The sequence below is a fragment of the Orbilia oligospora genome (assembly GCF_000225545.1).
Source record: "Orbilia oligospora ATCC 24927 unplaced genomic scaffold scaffold00215, whole genome shotgun sequence".
NCBI lineage: Eukaryota > Fungi > Ascomycota > Orbiliomycetes > Orbiliales > Orbiliaceae > Orbilia > Orbilia oligospora.
Window position 1 is genome coordinate 545217 of NW_011645772.1, and position 23501 is coordinate 568717.

Genomic DNA, 23501 nt, shown 5'->3' on the forward strand with positions numbered 1-23501 from the left:
CCATACCACGGGAGCGGAAGTAATCCACATGGGGGAGGGAGGGAGGAGGGTAGGGAAGAGAGGTGTGCGGTTGCATTCTAACTAAATGTGAAACGTATAGCTGCATCCGTCCAAGTATATATCAGTAAATCTATAGTAAAGGGACCTCGTATTCGTGTATGTACATTCATATGCATACACAGCTTAGAACCTGGCAGCCAGCCGGCGCGGCGTCATTTCTAGGTTCGAGGCTAAGTCTTTTTTTTTTTTTTAAAAAAAAAAAAAAACTATTATATACGAGAGCTCGAGCTGTAATGTATTATGAATAGGTTTAACTAGAACCTAGTACCTAAGCTTAGGTAGTAGTTAGGTTATTCTCCAACGCTACAGACCTCTAAGGATAACAGGATGCAAAGTATCTTTGCCTATGTTTAAAACTTTACACGTAAAAAGAAAAGAAAAAAGAAGAATATTCATACTGAAAGAGGGCAGCCGGGGTCATGTCGGTGGTTGGTTGGTTTAAAGAACGAAGTCAATAGGTTGCGAAGGCCTCACAAAAATATATAGAAAAAAAATATATAGAAAATAAAAAAAGAAAGAGAAAAGAAGAAATTAGGCGGTCTCATGATACGAAAGGAGAAAGGAAGCCGCATAGCCAAACCGAAGAATTTATATTATGTACATTTATGAATAAAAGCCACATGGAGGAAAGAGAAATGAAAAGTTCAGCTAGAGATGCCCGCATGCGCATGGACGGTTCGCCAGAATGGTGAAGGGGGGTAGGAGGAAGGGACAAAAAAAACTCCAATGCCTCAAAAGAAACAAGCTATAAATACCATGGCTAAAGTCCGATATATGTATGTTAAAAGGAAAAGTGTCATTAGAAACGGGTAATAACAAACATTATCTGTACGTATGTAATGCGCTGAGAGTAAGTCAGCGGAGGGGAAAAAAAATGCAATTTAGCAACTGGTAGGAAGGAGTTGAAAATTGCATCATTATTCCGGTAGCCAACCTCCCGCAACTTTAACCCATTCAGGTGTGCAGCTACCGGGTTTGCCTTCAACGTCTTCGATATCGGTATCGCAGCGGCAGTGGCATCCAACACCATTGTGCTTCGGTGTGTCGTAGTTAGCCCAGTATGCATCATCCTCTTTCGCGAGTCGTTTATTTCGTTGCATGTCTTCCGTGTGAAAGAATGGTTTGCGTGTTAATTGTTTTCCAGGAGCGTTCGCGGGACAATGTTGGATAGTAGTATGTCGGTAGCCGATGTCGCGGAAGTAGTGGATATCTTTGGTGTCTAATAAGATTCCAGCAGCCAATGAATGAATCGGTGCGTCTCCCCACTATACAATAATTAACTTTCAATCATCGAAAATATTCGCGTTTTCAGGTAGCTTACCCGTTCTGTCCAAAAACCACCTGATTTATCCATCATTTGGAAGAAGTCTTCGTACTCTTTGCTCCTGAAGAAGTCAAGTCTTGCGATCTCAAAGTTACTCCAGAAATGACACATGCTAAGCCTCCCAGTTAGCTTTGCTCGAGACCCTATACCAAAAGATTTATACTAACTTATACTTCTCGCCTTCCATATTTTCACCGTCGATATCAGGCAGTGGTTTTCGAGGTGAAGTTTTCGGGAGGTCCTCGGTAGCATCGTCGGATTTTTCGGGTTCCTCTTTCGGCGGCTCAGCTTGATCAGCGAACATGTCCCAGAGGCCAGTTGTAGGAATTTTATTGAGCCGTTTGTATGCCGTGGCGTATCTGAATAGATTCGGGACCGTTTCCTTCAGCTCCTTAACAGCAATTGTGTATCCGTAAGTCTTGTTATGTCGTTCCATGTGAACAAATGGGTCACTATAAACTGTTAGCTAGTTCCGAGGGCTCTTAATTTTGGTGCTAAATTGTCGAACTTACTAGGTGATATCGCAGAAGTACTTGATATCCGGCTCCAATCGCCAGTACCACTTGTATTTCTCGAGGAGAGGATGCTTATAGAAGAATCTGCCACCCGGATTTAGAGTTAGCTATCAAGCATCCCCAGACCAATCATTTATCTTTTTTCCTTGACGCAGGAGGCTTACCCTGAGTAAAATCTACACATGTGATGGTAGCTCTCCATGCCACCATACATGATTACCCGATCACCCTGCTTTGCGATGGCTTCCTTTGCATCATCATGGTTTACCCAGTCCGGAAAACCCCACATGCTAGAATCGATCTGTCCGAATTCCACCTCTGAGCTCGCATATTTCTTCACCGTGGCTTTAAAGGATTCATTAAACTCCCCATCGTTGAGGAAGACATAAGGATAGTGGAACCAATGGTTGAAATGGCGTTCGATCGACTTCATAGACTGGATTACACCATCCAGTTCCTTATTTCTTGCCAGAACGACAAACGCTGCATTTGCTCTCGGAAGATCGACGGCTGGTTCTAAGCAGCCCGTTACGAATGGCTTATCGTACGTTTCGTTGATTTTTCTGTAGTTATAGTGAAAAGGTATCTATAATTAGCTGTGTTCACGCTGCCCATCCAACTTTTTTTCCGAAACGCGTTGGGCATACGACACTCGCATGAAGGGACCTTAAAAAAAAAAAGAGAGAAGAAAAAACTCTAAGGAAAGGAGAAAAAACTTACAAAATCCCAGGCTCCCTGTTGATCAAAGGTAGATTTTGAATTACACCCGGAGAATCAGAATGTAGGCTTACTAGCACCAAGATGACGATGATGATGAGAACTGGGAAAGCTACAACTACGGCCAGGGGTATTGTAACAGTTGAACCAGCATTGAGGCGAATCCGCTTCGAGAAGAACCCTTTGCCGTATGGTTGAAGCTTGCGAAACGGGATGAAGTCCAGGAAGCCTCTTCTCCTGCCTATGAGATTGTCGGCAGCCATGATGGCGTGGTGGAAGCGCAGACAGATATGGAGCCCCAGAGGGGGCCGGATCCGCTATAAAGGGGAGACGGTTATCGAGTCCACGTTGGCGAAGCTAGACGGGAGGGGAAAAAAAAGGCGAATGAGGATTTTGAAAAGCTAACAAATTAGATGAAAACCAAGATACCGATGATATGAACCAGATTGATAGGAAGGAGATCGAGTAAAAGTCGAAATGGATGAAGAACCGACGGGGTAGTGGAAGCTTTCGAGCGGATAGTAGGGGATATCGCAAAGCACGTTTGAGAAGGAGAGCCGAAAAACGGGCTAGAACATGGAATCCGTCCAACGCGTGTGTCTGTAGATAAGGGGATGGCGGCCACCACAGGATACAGCTTTATATTATAATATACTGCAGAATCGATAGATGTATAGACATAGGAGTCTACAGGGGGTAAGAGATTTGAAGAGGCTGTCGTCGACGGGCGAATTGAGTAAGGAAGAGGAGTAAGAGGAAAGATGAATGGGGGGATGAGAACGAAGTAGTGAATGCTGATGCTTGGTCAAGGACAATGGCTAATGCTCATGCTCATACTCTGGTTCATGCTACGGGGCAATACGATGTATGTAACTGTACCTATATGTAAATGTACCTGGGCAAGCAGGGCAATATTATATTAATTAAAAAAAAAAAATAAAACGAAACTAAGAACACCAAGAAATCCGCTTGTGAATCTAAATTGGAACTCCGAGCGAGGGCATTGGTGGTGGTGGTGGTGTCTTATGGTGGGATAGGTACGTACTACACCGCACTGTGCGTATACTACCCAAGCATGTCTGCACTGCATGCACGGCCACCACCATCAGCCAGTTCAACCTTCTCATTTGGTCGCTTGAAATAAGCCTGTGGATGAAACAGAATCCCAATCCCCGACATTCTGGCTTCGAACTCTCGATAACTCGTCTATGGCCATGTGGCGAAAGAATTTTTTTTGTTCTTAAATTTTTTTTATGCTTTTCTGTCGCCCTGAAACCTGAAACCTGGAACACAGTTCCACACTGACCTGCACTCCACTACAGTCCAGAAATCTCCCACACACACCCCCCTTGCACGGGTCACACCCTCTGTACCGTCGGGTAGACACCTCCGTTTGGAAGGCGGTGTCCCTGAAACCTACTTAAAGTGGTCGTCGAAAGTTGTCTAGCGGGTGTGGCCCTGAAAGGCAACTTCCGGAATCTGTGTCCAACTTGCGCATCTTTGTTTTAAGAGCTTGATTTCAGTTCGAAGAACTTACTTCTACGTCCAGGGCTAAACGCCTGCCTGTCTACCTACCCAGGCTGATTTAGAAAATCACATTTATATTCTCTCACCATTGCGCAAATTATGGCTCATAAGAATTTAAGTTACGGTACGTTTGGTGTCTCAATATTGATGCATATACTGAATTTGTAAATGGAAAGAAAATATATGTCCTGAATACTGAATTGACTTTTTTATTAAAAAATAACAGAATCGAAGGAACCAGCCTTTCTACAGCGACTGAGAGCACAGACAGCTGGGGTGTATCAAGAACGCCCGTTGAATAGACCGAAGAAGCAGCGCAACCCTGAGGAAGAAGAAGAAGATGAACCTGTCTACGTTCTCGAAGACAATACAACTTTATCTGGGAAAGAATTCGACGCCTTGAAAGAGGAAACAGCTGCAAAGGCCAAGTCTTCAGAAGAAGAGGAAGGGCAGGAGGCTGACCCAGACAAATTATCCAAAGGAGACCTCGAGGATAAATCAAAGCGGACTAAGAATGAAAAATCAAAGGATTCGGTTCTCGAGATAGGCGTTAAAACACAAAAACGGAAGATCGCGAAGGTTGTCGGGGCGGAAGCTTCAGACGACGAGGCCAAGAAAGCCGACAGAAAGGACAAGGGGGACGAAGCACCGAAAAAGAAGAAGCCCCGACCAAAGCAAAAGGTCAAGCTATCGTTTGGCGACGACTGAATGATAACTCATATGGTTCCGGGCTTTCCTCGATAAATGGTATCCAAAGGCTTTAGTTTCGCCCAGTCGAGTCTTTAGGATCGGACTCAGCGGCGCTGACCCGGCCAGAGTTCTGTATAACTAGAGGTCATTGCATCCACTCGGCTCTGGATGCTGACCCATCGATCATTTCAAATAGATATATCTTTATGGGCTTACTAGCTCATGAAGGGAGTATATAGCTGAGGAGCCTAGCGACGAGACAATAAGGAGAAGGACATCGCTTCCGAGGAATCGGACGCCATAGACTGGACTTAGACGCCACAGCACCTTTGGGGCCGTAATCAGGCGTTTTCAGGCTCCCTGCACAAGTCATATTTGGATCGTGATATTATGATTAGGAACGGACTAAAGTAATATTATATAAAGAGCCTTTGAATTTAATTGTGACTTGATGGAATATCGTCGCTTCCCCCCGTTCGAAGCTCAGTATGTACTTATATATAACCTACTTAAGTACGTATGACAAAATGCAACTTGCCAATCTCAATCTTTTATTGTTCTGTAGGAATCGAAAAACTAAAACAGCTATCTTTAACATAATGTCGAGGTTGCGTGTGTGGTCTGTTAGGCTTTCGGCCTGAAGGTTGCTTAATTTTCGAATTCCAACTACCCAAGGTTTAAAATATCGAAAAGACCACTCAGAGCAAAGAAAGACTATAGATTATTTTGAGTGTAAAAACGACGGTTTTAATGTACGTAATTCGGATTATCTAGATGTATGTATACTTCTTTATATATACTTCTAGGTACCTTGCCAGTGAAGAGTCTCGCGAGAAGCTGCTACTGAAGGTTGCAGGCTTGCTAGGTGCGTTGTGCGAGCCAGCCCAGTCCGGATCCCTGCAAAAAAACACGACCAGCACCATCACCTCGAATTCATCTCCATCCTCCACCTCCATATTCACGATATTTCCACTCACACCAATTGAATCACCATGCTGTGCGCAAGTATGCCGAACATTCCTCCCGTAGTCAAATGTAACACCTGGCTGACATATAATATTGTATAGTCTCCGGCGAAACGCCACAAACTCCTGCCATCTCGTCGAAGAGTGGTGAGTCTTCAACCAAACAGGATCAGGTTTCCAGTTCTCGAACCTAATGAATAATTTACTAGGCCACGTCTTCGAAAAGCGATTAATAGAACAATACATCCAAGAACATGGCAAAGATCCTGTAACAGGCGAAGAGCTCAAACTCGAGGACCTCGTCGACCTGAAAAGTACGTCCTAGCTAACAGTCACGAGATTATGTGAAACCCATGTAAACTCACCATTTGTTTGTGCTATAGCAAGCCGAACTGTCCGCCCTCGACCTCCCACAATCACCTCGATACCATCTCTACTTTCCGTTTTCCAGAATGAATGGGATGCATTGGCTTTAGAAACGTATACCCTCCGACAACAACTTGCCCAGACGCGTCAGGAGCTAAGTACAGCGCTATATCAGCATGATGCAGCTGTAAGAGTTATTGGACGCTTGATCAAGGAACGCGACGAGGCGAGGGATGCCCTGTCCAAGGTGACTGCTAGCGGGGTTGTAGCAGCGCCTGGTGGGGATGAGATGCAAGTCGACAGCAACGATGTCCCCGAGGATGTTGTTGAGAGAATCAGTGCTACGCATACCGAGTAAGTTGTTATGATCCGAAAAAGACAGGTTTGGTGCTAATTGTGTATACAGGCTTTCCGCCGGCCGTCGTAAACGACCTGTACCTGCTGACTGGGCCGTCCCTGATACAATCGGTTCTTTCACATCCGTATCGTCTTCTGAGCCTTTGTACCCTGGAGGGGCCTCGATATCTTTGAATGCATCGCAGGATCTAGCTTTGGTTGGAGGTGTCGATGGTGTTTCTGGAGTATATTCTCTCTCGGAAGGTAATCTGTCGCGGGTTCTGCCTTCCCAGGATGGCGCAATCACTGACGCGGCCTGGTGGGGCGCTCGACCTATTACTGCGTCTGCATCTGGTGTCGTAAGATTATGGGAGGAAAGTGGCAATGAGAGCATATCGTTTGAGCGACACGCAGGCAAAGTTAGCGGTATTTGCGCACACCCAAGCGGGGGCCTACTTGGGTCGGTTGGTGTTGACAAGAGCTATGTTCTCTATGATCTTGCAGCCAGCAAGGCTGTCTCACAAGTTTACACTGATTCCGGTAAGTCCTTATAAACTCCGATATATATAACAAACGCCAGGCACGAAAGATGCTAACACGAAGAACTACAGCTCTCACAAGTGCGCATTTCCATCCTGATGGTCACTTGCTTGGAGCAGGTACACAGAATGCAACAGTTGAAGTCTTCGATACAAGGGAGAACAAGGTGCTGGCTAAGTTCGAGCCGTTGGGAGGACCTGTTAAGTCGCTCAAATTCTCCGAGAATGGATTCTGGCTAGCAGTTGCATGCAAGGGGGATAATACTGTATCTCTTTGGGATTTGAGGAAGGGCCAAATGACCAAGGCCCTTGAGATTGGCTCGGTGGTTGAATCTATCGCATGGGATTATACTGGACAATACCTCGCGACAGGTGGTGCTCAAGGAGTTACAGTCCAACATTATTCGAAGGCATCGAAGAGTTGGTCCGTGCCATTGCAAAGCGCCGTCCCAGCAGTTGCTGTAGCATGGGGTGCGAGAGCGGAATCCTTGGTCACTCTATCGAGTGAAGGAACTATTACGGTGCTTGGGGGTGGAAATTGAGAGCCCGTTACGAAGGGACAATCACCTTGATGTTGGTGATCATGATCAGGACCTTTTCTTTTTGATTTAGAATTCGAGGACCCTTGTTTCCATTATCAAGCTGTCATGCAATGTACTATAATAAATCACGTTACTTCCTCCCCAACATGTTTTTTTTATATATATCTTCTGTCGATCTCTGAGGAAGAGGAGGAGATAAACTTATTCCCATTTCGCAACCCGGATCCCATTTTGTCTAGCTCTTGGCACGGAATTGGCCACCAAGTCTCGGCCGATTACTAAGCCTCATCTGAACAGTTACGGACAGCCATCCTGGTTTCTCCATCCACTGCATCTCCACGACTCACGACCACCTCAACCCAACTCAACTCAGTTCGACTCAGCTCGACTCGCTCTGAGCATCAACAAACAACGTTGGTATCAACATTACCATCTTATCCTTCCCACTTGGACACCAGAACCTTACCATTGACGTTGTAGATTCCCACTCGTCCCTATCTCCTCTCGATTGAATTAATTGTTTTGTTGTTTCTGGTAGGGACTATTAATTCCGGAAACTGGAAAGTGAAAAACCTCAGGTCAAACTGCGCAGCGTCCAATCGAAAACCCCCCTCCTCTTCCTCACCTACACTGAACCTACTCGACGACACCATTACCTACACTTCCAGACCCTTCGATATTACCATTTGCCTGCAAAGCGCCTGTCATGCGATACATTCAATGAGACAGTAATCAACCTCGAGTTAAAAGCTCCAGTGTTTTTTTTAGCCTGACGGTGTTTAGGAGGTACAGGCCTGAGCAACGGAAACTTGTCAGGAGGTCAACCAACAGCTGGGTACTTAGGTAGATACATACCCTCCAACAGTGCTCGAAAATTATCACTTTCTGGGAGCCTGGACTAACTTGACGCTAGCAATTTCTCTGGCATATTTAACCCTTTGCTCCCCTCTCTCTTCTTCTTCTTCTTCTCTCTCACCTCATACTCCAGCCAACTTCAACCATACCTCGCTCCCCGCTACAGCACCGTAGTTGCCACCTGAATCTCCAACAACTTCAACAAATCAGAACCTCGAACGTATTTTCAAGCGGGAAGGATGAGTCGACCACGACGTGGGTTAGTAGGCAGCCGCCACGAAGAGATCCCCCAACCTGAAATCATCGACTTGACTACATCACCTTCGCCGCCTCTTCGAGCAACCACTCTACCTGGTCGTTTTAGTCGCCGACATACACCCTATAATGCCAGAGATCGTCGTGGCAGATATCCAGACAGGGAACAAGAACGGGAACAAGAACGAGAGCTAGAAAGGGATAGGGATAGTTACCGCCGTACTCCTGCTAGTCGACCTCCTGATGCTGAAGTTATTGATCTTGACGCAATTCCGGATCCGCCACCTGTTCGCCAAAATGATAATCCCCGCGAGGAGCGACGACCTGGACGGATTTTATACCAGGAGATTTCGGCTCACGATATCGAAGTAAACTTCGACCGGCCCAGAGTGCGACAACCTTCAAGGGACCCATTCCAACCACCGCGCCACGAGCATAATCATCATCACCACCATGATCATCACCATCATCACCATCACGCCAATAGAGCAGGTGCGCCACCAGACGAGCCCCCACTGGACGATTTACTCTTCGCCCCTTTTGGACGACTTAGGCCTAACATTGGAGGTGTAGCTAGCGCAGGTCTTTCGATATTAGAGATGGTTCGGGACATCAGCATGCCTTTCCACCGTCTGGGATTCTTCGGTGCCGGTTCCCAGAATCGTGCTTCTCACCTGGCCCCCTTGGCCCCTCTCGCCCCACATAGGGACCCTCCAGATATCCCGAACTTCCCTCTCAGGAACGGTCTCTTCCAGGCTCCCGGGCGGGACTTGGATTGGTTTCAACTCCCTGGATTTGCCGCACAAAACGAAGTCGAAATAACTGGACAGGTTCACAGCAAAGACCCACCTATCAAGGAGGCTCGAAAAGGGTTCACAAGATCTCCAAAGTCCGAGGATGCAATTGGATGTTCCATGTGTGACCAAGAGTTGGGGGACTCTGACGATGACATCAAGAAACAGATCTGGGTAATGAAGTGTGGCCATGTAAGTTGTATATCCCTCCCTTGGTATTTAGGGGAGTAGATTATACTGACAATTCGATTTTCGATATAGTGCTACTGCGGCGAATGTGCAAATGCTATGCTCAGTCAACCTCGAGCCCAAAAAGGGAGAAAACGCAAGTACCCTTCTTGCGCCATCGACGGGTGTAAACAAGCCACTACCGGGAAGAAGTTTGTCTGGGAACTATACCCATGATTAAGGGATCACCCAAACGTTTTCGACATACTCCCCCCTCTTCTCTCGCCTATGATTTCCTTCATTTCCTTCTTACTTACATGCAATTGCTCGCAACAATTTTCTGCTGGAATCCCCGATTGAAACTATCCCGGTTTATTTTACAACATCAGGCACTTTTATCACCCCCTCTCCACTTTCCTTTCTCCTTTTCTCTTTATTCTTCTCTTTCCCATCTCACCTCAGGGCTTCATGAAGTGGCGTTTCTTTCTCAGGGAGGTTTTTCTTTACTTATTCTTCATATGGGTGAAGGGTAATCATTATCGCGTGGCGTTTTCTGATATTCCGCTTCCTCTGCTATTTTGACTGACGCTGGTCTGCTTTTATGCGTTTATTTATACCCATTCCTTCTACTGTATTAATTCTTTCCTTTTGTTTCCTGATTTGTTAGCGTCTCTGTTCCTTTTTTTTTTTTTACCGTGATCGTGAGGTTGTTTTTTAAGCCTCTGAAAACCGAAGAGTCGGTGAATTAGTGAGAGATGACGAGGACGAAGGAGGGGAGAGACACAGAAGAACCAATGAATGAACGATATAAATTAGATACCAGTGATCCATTGGCCGGTCCATTTCTATTGATTTCTTTCGAACTACGTGGTGTATTTCGACCAGGCGAGCTGTCAAGTCAAGCAAGCAAGCTCAAGGGCCTCGGGAGCATGTGGGTGCTTGCCAATTTGGGCATTTCGTGGACGGTTCTGCATTTTCGGTTGAAAGCCGCGCGCCCCAACGAAACTAGTGAAGGGGAGAAAAAAAAGTCGGTACTTACATATACTGATGCGTATAGATTATACTGTGTTTCGATTCGATATCATTCATTCCTTTTTTTTTGATTTCAATTGATCTAATCTTTGAAGCTTCTGGAGGATCTTGTCTATTCATCAACGGGCCGACTTTTGTATTGACTTGCGAGAAGGAAGCTTAAGGAAGGGAATTTAAGCTGATATCGACCGACGTTAACCCTCTATCGACATACACCTTCCAACTAACCAGCCAACCAACCAGCCAACCAACCAACCAACCAAACCTTCCCAACCCGCCCAATCGCGATATCACAGCATACTACGTACTTCCTGACTTCCAAAACCCATCTCTACAGTCAACTATCAGCAGCAATCACGATAACAATAATAATAATCTTTAATACATAATCCTAATACAACAAAAAAAGATACAATGGCCTCCCGGCCCCCAGCAAAGCAACGACAAGAGCTTAAGCTCAAAGCCAACTATCTAGTCGCTTATAACACTTTATCCTCCGCATTATGGGCCGTAGTCCTCGTTCGCACGATACTGATCAACATCCGGGAAGGACCCGAGAAGGTGTATGAAGGTGTTGGAGAGTATACGAAATGGACACAGACTTTGGCGACGATGGAGATCGTGCATGCTCTTGCTGGTAATTTTTACTTCCTTTCCCTATTTCTTCCATTTTTATAAGCTTCTAGATATATAAAAAAAAGTGTTTTCCTTCTCCCCTTGAATATTTGTTTTTTTACTATTAAACACTATACATTACTACTACTCCATGAAGCTATATGATGATAATCGATGACGACGATGATACTAATCTATTTTTTTGCGGATATAATACAGGCATAGTCCGCACCCCCCTAACAACAACCGTAGTCCAAGTCGCCTCCCGTCTAAACCTCGTCTGGCCGATCCTCCACCTCTGTCCCGAATCCATGCGTACCTCCACAGCCTACTCGACCATGCTCCTTGCCTGGTCGATCACCGAAGTAATCCGATACACCTATTATGCTCGAAACCTCCAAGGAGAACCGCCAGCCTGGCTTACCACCATGAGGTATAATACTTTTTTCATATTGTACCCGGTGGGGATATTAAGTGAAGCTTGGGAGATTTATGGAAGTCTCGGGGAGTTGGAGGGGGTTAGTGGCGTTGTGGCTTTGGTTGAGAAAGCGGTGCTTTATGGGAGTTATGTGCCCGGTGCATATGTGATGTATACGCATATGATGCATCAGAGGAGGAAGATGATGAGAGGGAAGAAGCCGATGAGGAATTAAAGGCGGGGGCTTTTCTTCTTCTCTCTTCTCTTTTCCTTTTTGAAGGTGGGAATTGGTGGTCCATTATGTGGTTTGGTGGTGGTGGTGGTTGTAATGTGGATATATTTCTCTCTCTGGGTGTGTGCGCGTGTGTGTGTGTTAGCTTAGAAGAAAGCTGGATTGCTCGTCGACTCTTTTTCTTTAGGGGTTCTAGAGGGTTTTCATGACTTCGGCGACGGCTTTGGCTGCGAAGACTCGTTTTTGGTCGTCGGGGAGCTCTGCGACCATATCTAATGCAGGGTATACAATTGTTAATAAAAACTAGACTTTAAACCATAGAAGGGTCCCGAAAGAAACAAGTAGAAGGGGAGGGGGTAAATGATAGATAGATCTCTTCCTTGAATTTAGAAGGGATAACAAGATATATATACCTTTGACAGTCTGTAACCTCTGCATAGCAGCCTCCAGGTTCTCAACTTGTATTTCTTCGTCGTCATCGTCGTCGTCACCTTCACCCGTTTCCTCTAAGATGGCTTGATGGAGACCGAACATTTCTTGTTCCATTTCGTTGGCTTCGAGTTTTAACCCATTTCTCACATTTCCATCTTGGTCGACTGGATCTTCTCCTGCTAGTTCGTCGAGTTCATCGTCGTCTAGGTCGTCGAGTCCGAATGATAGTGGAGCGTTCCAATCGTTGGCTTCCAAGGCTTCCTTTAATCTTTCCATGCCAGTAGGTTCTATACACACACACACCCGCCAAATAGCCATCTGTTAGCATCTCCAATTTCCCCTTCAAACCCTCTATTTTTATATGAAAAAGAAATATTCCATATCATAAGTGGGTAAGGTAGGCGAAAAGGAAAAATTACCTCCATAATCATTCCTCCCCTTCGACTCAAAGTCCACAAACTCAAACCCAAAATCCATCATAAACTCCTCCCACTCCTCGGCCGCCTTTTCAACCTGCGGTTGAATACTATGAGGCATCGTAACCGCCAAACAAACTCCATCCCAACTATACCCGCAAGCCTTGACAACTTTTTCCAATCCCTTCATATCTTCTTTGATACTGTCGGATATTTCGGAATCAGAGGTGGGTTTTTTGAAACAATATATTATCGCACCGAGGACTTGTCGTACTTCTTTGGCTTCCGGGGAGGAGTAGGCTGTCGACCATTCTGTCGGGGATAGGATTTCATCGATCCAGATGGGGATTGTGGAGGTGTAGTATTGGGTTTTCAGTGTGAGGGAGTGGGTTAATCCTGCGTGGGAATCTGCGGTTTGGTGGGAGGGGAGGGAACCGGTGAGGGCTGTATATGAAATATGTTAGTAAAAGCTAGGAGTTGGTGGGGGGGGGGGGTATGATATACGGACCTTCAAGGAATTGGAGGATTTCCGAGTCCCGTCTTCCGACGAGGAGGATTCTTCGTTCGGGCATCGTTGGCTGGAGAGTTTTTGGTGGGGGGTGTTTATGTAGAGGTTGAAGAATTCGGAGCTGGCGAAGGTGGATGGTGATAGCCGCGGCAGGGGAGCTGTGTGAGCTAAGTAAGCTGTTACTTGGCGGGTGATATTCGTATTCCCATGCGACAGAGGGCGACAGAGGATCAATGATGAACATGGACTTCAACATTTAGTTCGAAATGGATAAAACACCATCTCGGACGCATACGATGAGAGAGAATAGAATTATATATAAGACTTCTTGAGAAGTATATCTATTGTGAATATCGTCCCATTCTAGAATACACACCACAACGTATCAATTTCTCTTTTGATTCATCTTCTCCACTAGCTTGTTTTTTTCCCACCGAACGTAGGTATCAATCTTAATACATGACCGCTTGGAAAAAAACTTGTTCATGTAGTTATCAACCGATAGGAGTTTCTTTGCCTGACAGTATATTTCCCCGTATCAGAAAAAAATATACGGACTTTTAGTTTGCACCGCCGCCACCACCACCACCACCTCCCCGTCTCTGCTGTGTCTTCGCCCTATTAACTGTAGCCCTTCCTCTGGCCATACCGACACCACGTCCACGAACCGCTCTCGATCGGAACATTGGGGCATTTCTAACAAAAACTATATGTTAGCCAAAACCAAAAACCTTGCTTTTAAAAGGGTTAATAACAGACGCACCTTAACATATCCGGCACGATAAAGAATCGTACATGCGATCCACGAATATAGACCTGATCCAAATGCGATACACGACCATCACGGGCAGTGACGGTGATATCTTTTAACTGAACGTTCATATTATCTTCGGCTGTTGTTTCCCTCAAGAATTCCATAATTAGTATTTTTTTTCTTCTTCTTTTCTCCTTCTCGATAACGGGGTAGGATAGTATAGGGGAGGGAGGCAGGGTACCTTCGAGCAGCTTCCCTCTATAGACCTGGCCGGACGTGAGTTCGAGGGTGACGACGTGGCCCTATTATGAATTGATTAGCCACCTGTATAGCTGTTTTTCTTCAAGCTCGTGTGAGATGACTAACCTGCGACTCGCCCAGCAGCTTTAGCGGAATACCGATGGAACCCATTGTGTCGGAGGAAGGATCGAATGTAGGTTATTGAAAAGGCGATGATGTAACGGAGAGGTCCTTCGGGGAGGGTCGAATTGAGGTTTGTTGAAGCGGGCCCGTTGTGGATGTTGATGAGAGTGCGTGAGTGTGAGTGTGAGTGTGCGTTCGCGGGTTTTTGGAGGAGTGTGAGTGAGGTGGATGCAGTTTAGTCGACGCGATGGTCGTTTGGCTTTTGGGTGGGTGCCGGTCTGGGCAAATTTAGCGAATTGGCACTCGACCAGCCTGGATTAATGATAACTTCAAAATATCTGATACTTGAATAGTTAAGGACGAGTATCCATTTCATTCATTTTATCTTTTTTAATAATTATAAAAATAAAATAAAATAGAATAGAATAGAATAATATAAATCAAGAAGAAGAAGAAGAAGAAGAAGAAGAAGAAGACTGCCAAAAGATACACAACGGCCAAAGGGTTCTCTAGTCAGTACTCATTATAATACTAACCGCTCCCATTGATTATAATATGGGTCGCTTCGACTGTAAATGAAATAACTTCTGTCAGATAGATCTCATCAGAGAAGATATATGTAAGTACTTCCATTTGAATGAACAGGAATATAATATCAACCTTGTGCCTCAAACGAATGCAATGGTATGGTACGGTAGTGTCTTTTATATCCAACAAACTGCCTCCAAAACCTGCGTTGCCCAAACGGCAGCCAATGAAATTTCTGAGTTTGTGATTCATCCAAGCTCAACTTTCTACTTTAGCTAGCTTCATCCCACTTTCTCTTCTCTTCTCTTCATCTATTCTACATCGCCAACCATCGACCTACTTAACTACAAAAAAGGACATTATCTAGCTTCTAATATCAATCCGACATCTTATCCATCATCATGGAATTCGAAGTAACAATGGCGGATATCGCCAAACTCCCCAAAAAGGCCGCACAAAACCTCTGCAAACGCTGCAACCTCAACCCACCAGAGATAACCATGCGGCACGAAGCTCTCTGTCGGTAAAGGAACCCCACCATCAAACCCCCCACCATTCACCATTTTCTACATTTCTATATCTCTTGTATAGATTAACAAAGTATACAAAGTGACTATGTATATATATACTTACAAACGGAAATCATAGAGACTGTTTCCAAATCTACGTCCGCACAAAATTCACCCGCCACATGGAACCCTACCGTGTCAAAAAACACTCCCAAACCACAAAGAAATTGTTACTAGCAACTTCACTAGGCGTATCTTCCACCGTTCTATTAGATACATTACACTGGCATAGAGCTTTACAAGTCGAAAGAGCGAGGAGATCGGAATACGATGTTTACGTCGTACATATCGACGAAACCGCCGTCACAGGAGATACTTCTACAAACACCTCCTCCACAGATGCAAATACAATAACAACAGACCAATGTCTCGAAAAATTAAAAGAAAGATACACACAATTTGAATTTATAAAAGTCCCATTGGAAGAAATATACACAATCTCAGGATCTACTACTCCAGTCGATGAAATAATATCCACAACATCAGAACTATCAATCGACCCAAGCACAACATCGTCGACATCAGAATCGCAACCACCACGATCAAAACTCCGCACCCTCCTCTCATCTCTCAACTCCAGAGCCTCACAGATGGATCTAATAAACATCCTCCGAACAAGATTGATCATCGAACTCGCAAAACAGAGGGATTGTGAAGCCATATTCTTTGCCGATTCGATGACAAAGATGGCCGCTATGGTGTTAGCAGAGGTCACGAAAGGCCGTGGGCATGCGCTGCCGTGGCTGATATCAGATGGTCCAACACCATATGGTACGCCACTCTCTCCTTCTTCTTTTTTCTTTTTCATCCTAGCTTCTGTGGTAATAGTATACGGAAATACTTTTTGTACGCTTTGGTAGTATCTAAGTCAACCTAAGATACTCTCCTTCTAAAGCCTTCAAAAAACATCAACATATACCACTCCCAGAACCAGCTCATCAAACAAAACCAATATATTAACCCTCCCTCCCACAAAAGGCTCTGCGAAAATCGTCCGCCCTTTCCGCGAACTCTCAAAATCAGAAATAATATCCTACACAACCTTCATCTCCCTCTGGCCCTACTCAATAATCTCCCAGGAAACCGCAACATCCCCACAAAAGCCACCCATCAAGGCCAAAAACCAGACCATAGACGAAATAATGCTGAAATTCTTCGATGATGTTTCTAACGCCCATTTGTCTACTAACGTTGTAAAGACTGCTGCAAAGTTGGAGTTTGCGGATGATAGGGATAGGGTCGAAAGGTTGGGGCTTTGTGAGATTTGTGGGTTGCCGATGGATGAAGATCCTAGAGTTAGGAAGCTTAGGAATGTGGTTAGAGATGATGTTGAGGGTGGGGAGGGTAGCAGTAGTGGTGGTAATGGTAATGACGGTATTGTGGGCGATGCGGATGCGAGGATATACTGCCTCGAGCCGCCGGAGGGCGAGGAAGGGTTGAAGGAGAGACGGTGTTACGGTTGTAGACGGTCCACGCTGGGGGCAGGTAAGATAGACTGGCCTGTGAACAATAGATAAAAAAGAGAAAAGAAAAAAAAGGATACCAGTAAATAAATAAATCGCTCGATTTTTATAATTTACACATTTGATCTCCAAAAACCCCGCTGGTTTTTATAATCAAAATTAACAGCAGTAGTAGTCTAAGTCGATATAAATCTTTTTGTTGAAAAAAAGAATGAAAAAAACGACAGACTTTTAGCTTGGAAACGAATGTGACATTGCCTTGAATAAAGATAACGGATAACAGGGAGGAATTCATCAAAAACGTAGTCCTGACTACGCCGTGTAGTAAGAAAGAAAGAAAGAAAGAGACAAAGTTTATATCTATAACGTATAACCCCCCACAAAGAACTCAAGGCTCAATTGTAATTCTTTCACTCCCATCATTGAAAGCCATATCTCTTGCAATCGTCTCACTCCCCGATGGCATGGGTGGCTCTTCAGGTATTGTCATATCACCGTTGGCCTGCTTGGTCGAGGACTTGTCTTTAGCTTTCCTAGGGCCAAAGGTCAAACGTCGGGTGGCATTCAATCTCAATCGGGGGCGTTCCTTGCGTTCCTGCCTTTCTCGAAGCCTCCGGACCTTACTAATCTGACGGCGGCGGAAAAGTTTTATGATCTGGCGGACGAGTGGGCCGTTTCTATTTTGGAGGTTAGTATCTATATAGATGCACATGGGAGGGTAGTGAATATGGGAATAGCTGACAATAATGCTAGCATGGTTGTTACACCGATTGGCACGGCAAGGTACCAAAAGAAACTATACGACACCCAGTTAGAATCAATGGCACTGGTTTTTCGAATTACAGACACTCGTTTATTTTGGATAGTACTCACGCATCCGACCTTTCGATTCCTTTAAACTCGGTGAAATTCATCCCAAAATAACCCTTTTCGAACAACATAAGCTATCTTATCCAGTGCATAATCTCTTACCTAGAGGGAGCACACTTACAGTTAAGAAGGTCAACGGCAGGAAAAATATCGTGACAATAGTCAACTGTCTCATATTCTCATTTTGTAGATTACCCACGGTATTGAAGATATAGTCGCTTTTGTTTTCAGGTTAGTACGGACAAACCCCCCCTTGGAACCAAAAGGGAGATGGAATGGAATTAGGATAACGTACGTAAGATTATCAGCTGACCTCTTCATTGTTTCCACTGTTTCCAACAAAACGATAGTGTGATCTTGCACGTCGCCAAGGTAAGTATGCGCAATGGGCGAGATTCCTACGGATGTCAATTGACTCATGGAGTTATTTCCTTTCTTAGTAGGATCCCTCTTGTGATCACGAAGAGCATTGATGATCCCCGTCAGCGGCTGGATTGTCGTTTTCAAAAGCGCCAGTTCGCTGGTTAGGATGTATAACCTCTGGGTATCATGGAGGGATGTGTCCGTTAGGACGCTAAGCTCTAGCTCGCCGATTGTATCCTGGTATGCATGGATTACGGGGAAGCAAAGATCGACGATGGCGTCTATGATGGCTTGAACGACCATACTACCATCGCAGGAACTGCGCAGCAGGGTATTGGTGGACGATAAACGAGCCATTATTGGTGGTTCGATATCGTCAGCGGAACTTTCAAAGAAGCTAATGACGGTATTGTCGTCGCATAAGAATATAGAGCACTGCTCCACAGCCACGGCGTAGTCCTTCTGCGCGAGACTAGAGTTCTTCTCCATAAAGAGTATGCGTTCGTAATTCGGTCCTCCGTGGTACCTTTGAAGCGTTTGGATGGTTTTGGTCTCGGTTCCGTCGCTGTGGCCCTGCACTTCCGGGAACGAATCGTCATCGCTATCCACTACATCCGGTACGTCGAACAAACTTTGAAACCAATTGCCTTTCTGTTTCTTATGTTCTTCTTCGGTGGTATCGAGATGGACGAGTTTCTGCAGCGTCATGACTACGAGGGCGTGGTCTGAATACCAATCCGTCTTTGAGCGAGAGTGGGTATTCATAATGTCCTCGATTGCCAGACGGTGGAGAGCTTTGTACTGGCCAAGGCATTTGATAACATCCCAGGACAGTCCATTGACATTAATCCATCTGACAGTCGCCCACTTAGGTCGCGGTCGAGCTAGAAACTCCGGGAGTGTCTCATTGATCAATTCAGTAGTGATCATATCGTCCATGCCATAATCCACACAAGTGATTCCACACCGGGCGTATAGTTCCAAGTCGATTTCCTGAGTAGCAGAGATCCCAGGTTCGGCGCCGATGATCTTCGTCGGGTTATGATAGTTTCGAGAAGCGGTCATGCGTTTCCCGCGACGGCGGAAGGCTCTTCGGCGACCCGAACCCGTTGATGTGGTGTCGCTGTCATCGTCGCCCGGAAGGATGGAACTCCTGCCATTATCGAAGGAGATACGAACTTCTCCGGGCGCACCGGGTTTTTGACGATTACCGAAACCTTCAGCTGTGCTCACACGACTGATGGGACTGATTGGGTCAGACTCCTCTTCTGCAGAACGGGAGGTCTTATGGTGATATCTTCCGCTGGAGGTCATCATGTTGGATTGAGGTGATGACGGTCGGGGTGGGATGGTAACGAGTGAACAATCATCGAGATACTACTATATTGTACCCGATGTTAAATTGAAAGAAAGAAACAAAGAAAGAAAGGAATAAAGAGAAGACCAGAGATATAGAGAGAGACAGAGGGAGTGAGTGAGAGAAAGGGAGAGGGGGAGGATGGAGGGTGGTTGGACGACAGCGAGCGAATGGGAGCGACAGAAGACGGCGGAGTCAGGTTGAGGTGTGCATATGCGTGCGTGTGTATAATAATGAGAGTTATCATAAGCAGGCGCGGGCTGAGAATACAAAGAAGAATAGGAGAGACAGAGACAGCTGCCGGGATCCGAGCGGCGTCGCTCAAACGGGCAAATTGGCCAAGCGGGCTGCGAAGGATACTTTACTTAGTCATTATAACAAGCCTTCTATTGTTTCGGACTGTCGAAGCTTGTCAACAGCGCATTTCATGGCATTTCATGGCGCATACATACATTCTTCGAATATTATCCCTCGAGTCGAGTCTTGTCATCAGATAGCGGCGGGACAAGCTGGAGGCTGACTGACTGACACGATTGGTGCATGCTGCAGACCTGCAGGTTTGCATTGCATCCAAGTACATAGCATGCATACATACATACATACATACATACATACATACATACATACATACATACATACAGAAGTACTTCTCTCCCCCTTCCTTGAACGACCTTGATTCATTCTTGGATGCACCATCATCTTCACCGACATCATCTTTATAAATTTATACAGTTATAAAACAAAAGTATAGTACGAGCCACTAAGCTGCCGGCGTGGCGAATTTAGTCGATGTTCGGTTACGATTCTGAAGCTAAACAAGCGAATGATGTCACAATTGCAGCCGGATGACGTCCCTTCACAACACCCTTCACAACACGCCCGATTCGAACCTTCGGACATTCGTTCGATATTAAAATGTGTATACCTCGTAAGTACTTTAATTAAGTAAGTACTTATTTATAATGGAAAGAGAGTAGATATCTGATGAATTGGTACGACTCCAGCTTTAAATTGTGATACGATAGATCAGAAAGTCCAAGAATCTTGTGAAGTGTTACTCGAAGACTCGGCCAAGTAAGTTAAGTATATAATATGGACGGATCGATATCAGAACGAATCCCACGAGGCCGGAAACCCGGAATATGATTGGTATGGTATAAAACTTCCTATAGGATGCATGTCATGGATGTATATGTACATTGCATTAGCCCGTTGCGAATCTTCCATGATTTCGATCTCCAAGAAAGGTTCCAGATCTTTTCGTGTGAGGGGTCCATATCTCCATATTGTGCATACATGGGTACTTTGTATTACAAGTATACTAGTGACAGAGTGCCGAAGTAAGTAAAGTACTTAGGTAAGTACATACATACGTAAAAAGAAACATCCTAAAGGTTCGAAACCGGTGAAGTCATTTGATCATGGTTGAAATCGATGCCATGGAATAAACAAGTCTGTGCCGAAACCGACCAAGGCATTAGTTTTAGTATATATATAGAACACCCCGACGTGAACTGCCTGCCTTTTCCCTTTGGAAATCAAATACAATTCCGTTATCCGTATTATTGTTATAAAGATCGATATCCGACAAGCTTTTGTACCAAGAAACTTAGCATACAAGGTACTGAACCCTTTTTCTCAATCAATATTTTATCTATATATATATATATTCTGGTTGTTGAAAGTGATATCACCACCACCATCACCATCCAAATGCACACCCTTCTTCCACCTCCTCATCTACAATCACTAATACCACCTTCATAGTATACCAGTAATACAATTAATTAAATTAAATTAAATTTGAAAAAAAAAAACTGAAAGAAAAAAAGGTCCTGTCAAAATGGAAACAATCAACCAAGCCACCGCAGCCCTCAAGGAGACCATCTGGGGCGACGATACTGCCACAACCACAAACAATAACACCAATATCAACGGCACCACCGTCAAAGGTCACGGAAACCACTCCGAAATCCACAAATCCATGATCGATGACAAAATCACAGAAACAAGATCCAACGGCCGTCTAGAATCTGATCCAGACGCCGAAGGTGCCTACCAACCCGGTCAAGATCATGATATCGATACCAATAAACGTCCCCAAGGTCCCATTTCTACCGGTGGACAACCACAGGGCGCAAATGTTACCGGTGATAATAGGGGTACAAATCAAAATCCCTTCAGTATGTAAATTTCTATCCATCATAGATCAAAAGACTTAAAGAAGATGTACTGATGATTATGGGACGACTATTAAGGCTCATCAAACGAACCCAATACCGGCTTCGGTGGCTCGGCTGGTGCACAACCAAGCGTCAATGCCGACCCTTCATCAGCTCAGCAGGACACCCATCAACATCAAGGTGGTAGCAAACCCACCGCTGAACCAGATACCCCTTTAACCGGTAGCGGCGATAGCAATGTCTCTGGTGCTAGCGGCGGATCAATGGGTGGTGGAGCTGGAGGTCCAGGGGGTATGAAGTTACCGGACTCGGAGAATGAGAGCAAGGGAGAAGGCACTGGGACCAAATATGAGAAGAGTACTGGTTTGGCAGCCGAAGGTGGGGATTTCGATGCCACTGTAAGTTCAAACCCTCAAGTTCATTGTTATCGTAAAATTAGATTTTTAGAAGATAGCTAACAAGAATATAATGTACTATAGCGCCCTGGAGCTGCCCGTGAAGCTGCTAGATTGATGGACGAGAAGGGTATCACCCACGGAGACAGTAAAGGTGACTCTGGTGAACCAAAGAAGGAAAAGAAATGTAAGTCTTGAAATGATTCAACCGATACATATAAAAAGTAGAAATCTAACAAAAATACGATATTACAGGGTACGGTGTCGACCACAGCGGCTTCGGCGGCCACGGAAGCCACCAAAACAAACGTCTATCAGTATCAAGTTCCAAATCCGCATCCGAGACTCCGGATGGTAATGAAAACATCACTGCCGACACCACCACCACTGATAACACCACCACCACCGCCACCACTGACAACTCCGATTATCATTCTCATACCGAAAAGAAAGGATTGTCGCAAAGGATTAAGGAGAAACTTCACCATTCTTCCGGGTAGAGGGGGGGGTTTTCTTTTACAAAAGAGAAAGAAATAGATAAAATGTATTCTTTCAGGTGTTAGCTTCTTTGGTTTGTGCTTCATTTCATTGATTCATTCTTTTTACTTTGAGGATAACTACTCTGCTTACTGGCTTCGTAATACGCCTTCCTTCCTTTCCTGCTTTATTTTCAATTTTCCTGTTCATTGCATTTTTTTTTTTAAAGAAAAAAACGTTAATTCAGTATGCGATTCTGCGTTGCGTCCGTGTCTTTTTTCCATTCTTGCAATACAAAGCACACCGTCTGAATACGTACGAGACTACCTAATGCAAATACATTACATGAACTCGATGTCAAAATTAAAAATTTTGCTTTAAGAAGAAATTCCCAAATCAGATGGATTCACACGAGACGTATGAGACAATGAACTCTATTACATTCTATAAATCTAGCTACCTTGTATCAATTGCCGAAAGAGTAGTAGTAGTAGTAGTAGTAGTAGTAGTAGTAGTAGTAGTAGTAGTAGTAGTAGTAGTAGTAGTAGTAGTAGTAGTAACATAATGCAGCAGAGTTTAAACATTATCGATCGCATACAAAGGACCCCAGGTCCTCCCTTAGGTTCATGAACAGTGGTTTTACAAGCAGATCTTGTCCCAGAAACAAAAACAGTCATGGCTCTGTGGTGTATCGAAACTTCACAAAATCAAAAAAAAAAAGAAAAGAAAAAAGGGAGAATTAGACCGACAGACAAAGAAGTCTATCTACCGAATAAAACTTGTATAAAAAAAGACCGATGCTAATAAATAAATAAAATGATCCATGACCCCCGTGTATGCAGAGCAGAGCAAAAAAATTGTAATGATCCATAA

General features: G+C 44.8%; 10 protein-coding genes across 10 annotated transcripts; 6 read left to right on the plus strand and 4 right to left on the minus strand.

Moving 5' to 3' along the window:
- Positions 1 to 977: 977 nt before the first annotated feature.
- Positions 978 to 2879, minus strand: AOL_s00215g163 (uncharacterized protein; the record flags this gene model as incomplete). Its single annotated transcript, XM_011129365.1, has 6 exons — positions 978 to 1325; positions 1382 to 1496; positions 1552 to 1836; positions 1897 to 1983; positions 2064 to 2462; positions 2620 to 2879. The coding sequence occupies 6 exons, from the start codon at positions 2877 to 2879 to the stop codon at positions 978 to 980; spliced, it is 1494 nt and encodes a 497-aa protein (XP_011127667.1).
- Positions 2880 to 4242: 1363 nt separating this feature from the next.
- Positions 4243 to 4851, plus strand: AOL_s00215g164 (uncharacterized protein; the record flags this gene model as incomplete). Its single annotated transcript, XM_011129366.1, has 2 exons — positions 4243 to 4267; positions 4370 to 4851. The coding sequence occupies 2 exons, from the start codon at positions 4243 to 4245 to the stop codon at positions 4849 to 4851; spliced, it is 507 nt and encodes a 168-aa protein (XP_011127668.1).
- Positions 4852 to 5825: 974 nt separating this feature from the next.
- AOL_s00215g165 (uncharacterized protein) lies at positions 5826 to 7581 on the plus strand (the record flags this gene model as incomplete). Its single annotated transcript, XM_011129367.1, has 6 exons — positions 5826 to 5838; positions 5901 to 5945; positions 6008 to 6112; positions 6182 to 6518; positions 6571 to 7040; positions 7112 to 7581. The coding sequence occupies 6 exons, from the start codon at positions 5826 to 5828 to the stop codon at positions 7579 to 7581; spliced, it is 1440 nt and encodes a 479-aa protein (XP_011127669.1).
- Positions 7582 to 8675: 1094 nt separating this feature from the next.
- Positions 8676 to 9890, plus strand: AOL_s00215g166 (uncharacterized protein; the record flags this gene model as incomplete). Its single annotated transcript, XM_011129368.1, has 2 exons — positions 8676 to 9677; positions 9747 to 9890. The coding sequence occupies 2 exons, from the start codon at positions 8676 to 8678 to the stop codon at positions 9888 to 9890; spliced, it is 1146 nt and encodes a 381-aa protein (XP_011127670.1).
- A 1209-nt stretch (positions 9891 to 11099) lies between these two features.
- Positions 11100 to 11953, plus strand: AOL_s00215g167 (uncharacterized protein; the record flags this gene model as incomplete). Its single annotated transcript, XM_011129369.1, has 2 exons — positions 11100 to 11322; positions 11520 to 11953. 2 exons carry the CDS (start codon positions 11100 to 11102, stop codon positions 11951 to 11953), a joined length of 657 nt encoding a protein of 218 aa, XP_011127671.1.
- A 189-nt stretch (positions 11954 to 12142) lies between these two features.
- On the minus strand, positions 12143 to 13370 carry AOL_s00215g168 (uncharacterized protein; the record flags this gene model as incomplete). The annotated part of the gene is made up of 4 exons (XM_011129370.1): positions 12143 to 12222; positions 12364 to 12669; positions 12802 to 13242; positions 13307 to 13370. The coding sequence occupies 4 exons, from the start codon at positions 13368 to 13370 to the stop codon at positions 12143 to 12145; spliced, it is 891 nt and encodes a 296-aa protein (XP_011127672.1).
- A 496-nt stretch (positions 13371 to 13866) lies between these two features.
- Positions 13867 to 14471, minus strand: AOL_s00215g169 (uncharacterized protein; the record flags this gene model as incomplete). The annotated part of the gene is made up of 4 exons (XM_011129371.1): positions 13867 to 14002; positions 14070 to 14199; positions 14302 to 14362; positions 14427 to 14471. 4 exons carry the CDS (start codon positions 14469 to 14471, stop codon positions 13867 to 13869), a joined length of 372 nt encoding a protein of 123 aa, XP_011127673.1.
- Positions 14472 to 15352: 881 nt separating this feature from the next.
- On the plus strand, positions 15353 to 17037 carry AOL_s00215g170 (uncharacterized protein; the record flags this gene model as incomplete). Its single annotated transcript, XM_011129372.1, has 3 exons — positions 15353 to 15474; positions 15600 to 16291; positions 16499 to 17037. 3 exons carry the CDS (start codon positions 15353 to 15355, stop codon positions 17035 to 17037), a joined length of 1353 nt encoding a protein of 450 aa, XP_011127674.1.
- A 334-nt stretch (positions 17038 to 17371) lies between these two features.
- Positions 17372 to 19533, minus strand: AOL_s00215g171 (uncharacterized protein; the record flags this gene model as incomplete). Its single annotated transcript, XM_011129373.1, has 5 exons — positions 17372 to 17660; positions 17726 to 17779; positions 17857 to 17909; positions 17975 to 18071; positions 18149 to 19533. The coding sequence occupies 5 exons, from the start codon at positions 19531 to 19533 to the stop codon at positions 17372 to 17374; spliced, it is 1878 nt and encodes a 625-aa protein (XP_011127675.1).
- Positions 19534 to 21416: 1883 nt separating this feature from the next.
- Positions 21417 to 22651, plus strand: AOL_s00215g172 (uncharacterized protein; the record flags this gene model as incomplete). Its single annotated transcript, XM_011129374.1, has 4 exons — positions 21417 to 21756; positions 21832 to 22154; positions 22236 to 22338; positions 22407 to 22651. The coding sequence occupies 4 exons, from the start codon at positions 21417 to 21419 to the stop codon at positions 22649 to 22651; spliced, it is 1011 nt and encodes a 336-aa protein (XP_011127676.1).
- Between the last annotated feature and the right edge of the window lie 850 nt (positions 22652 to 23501).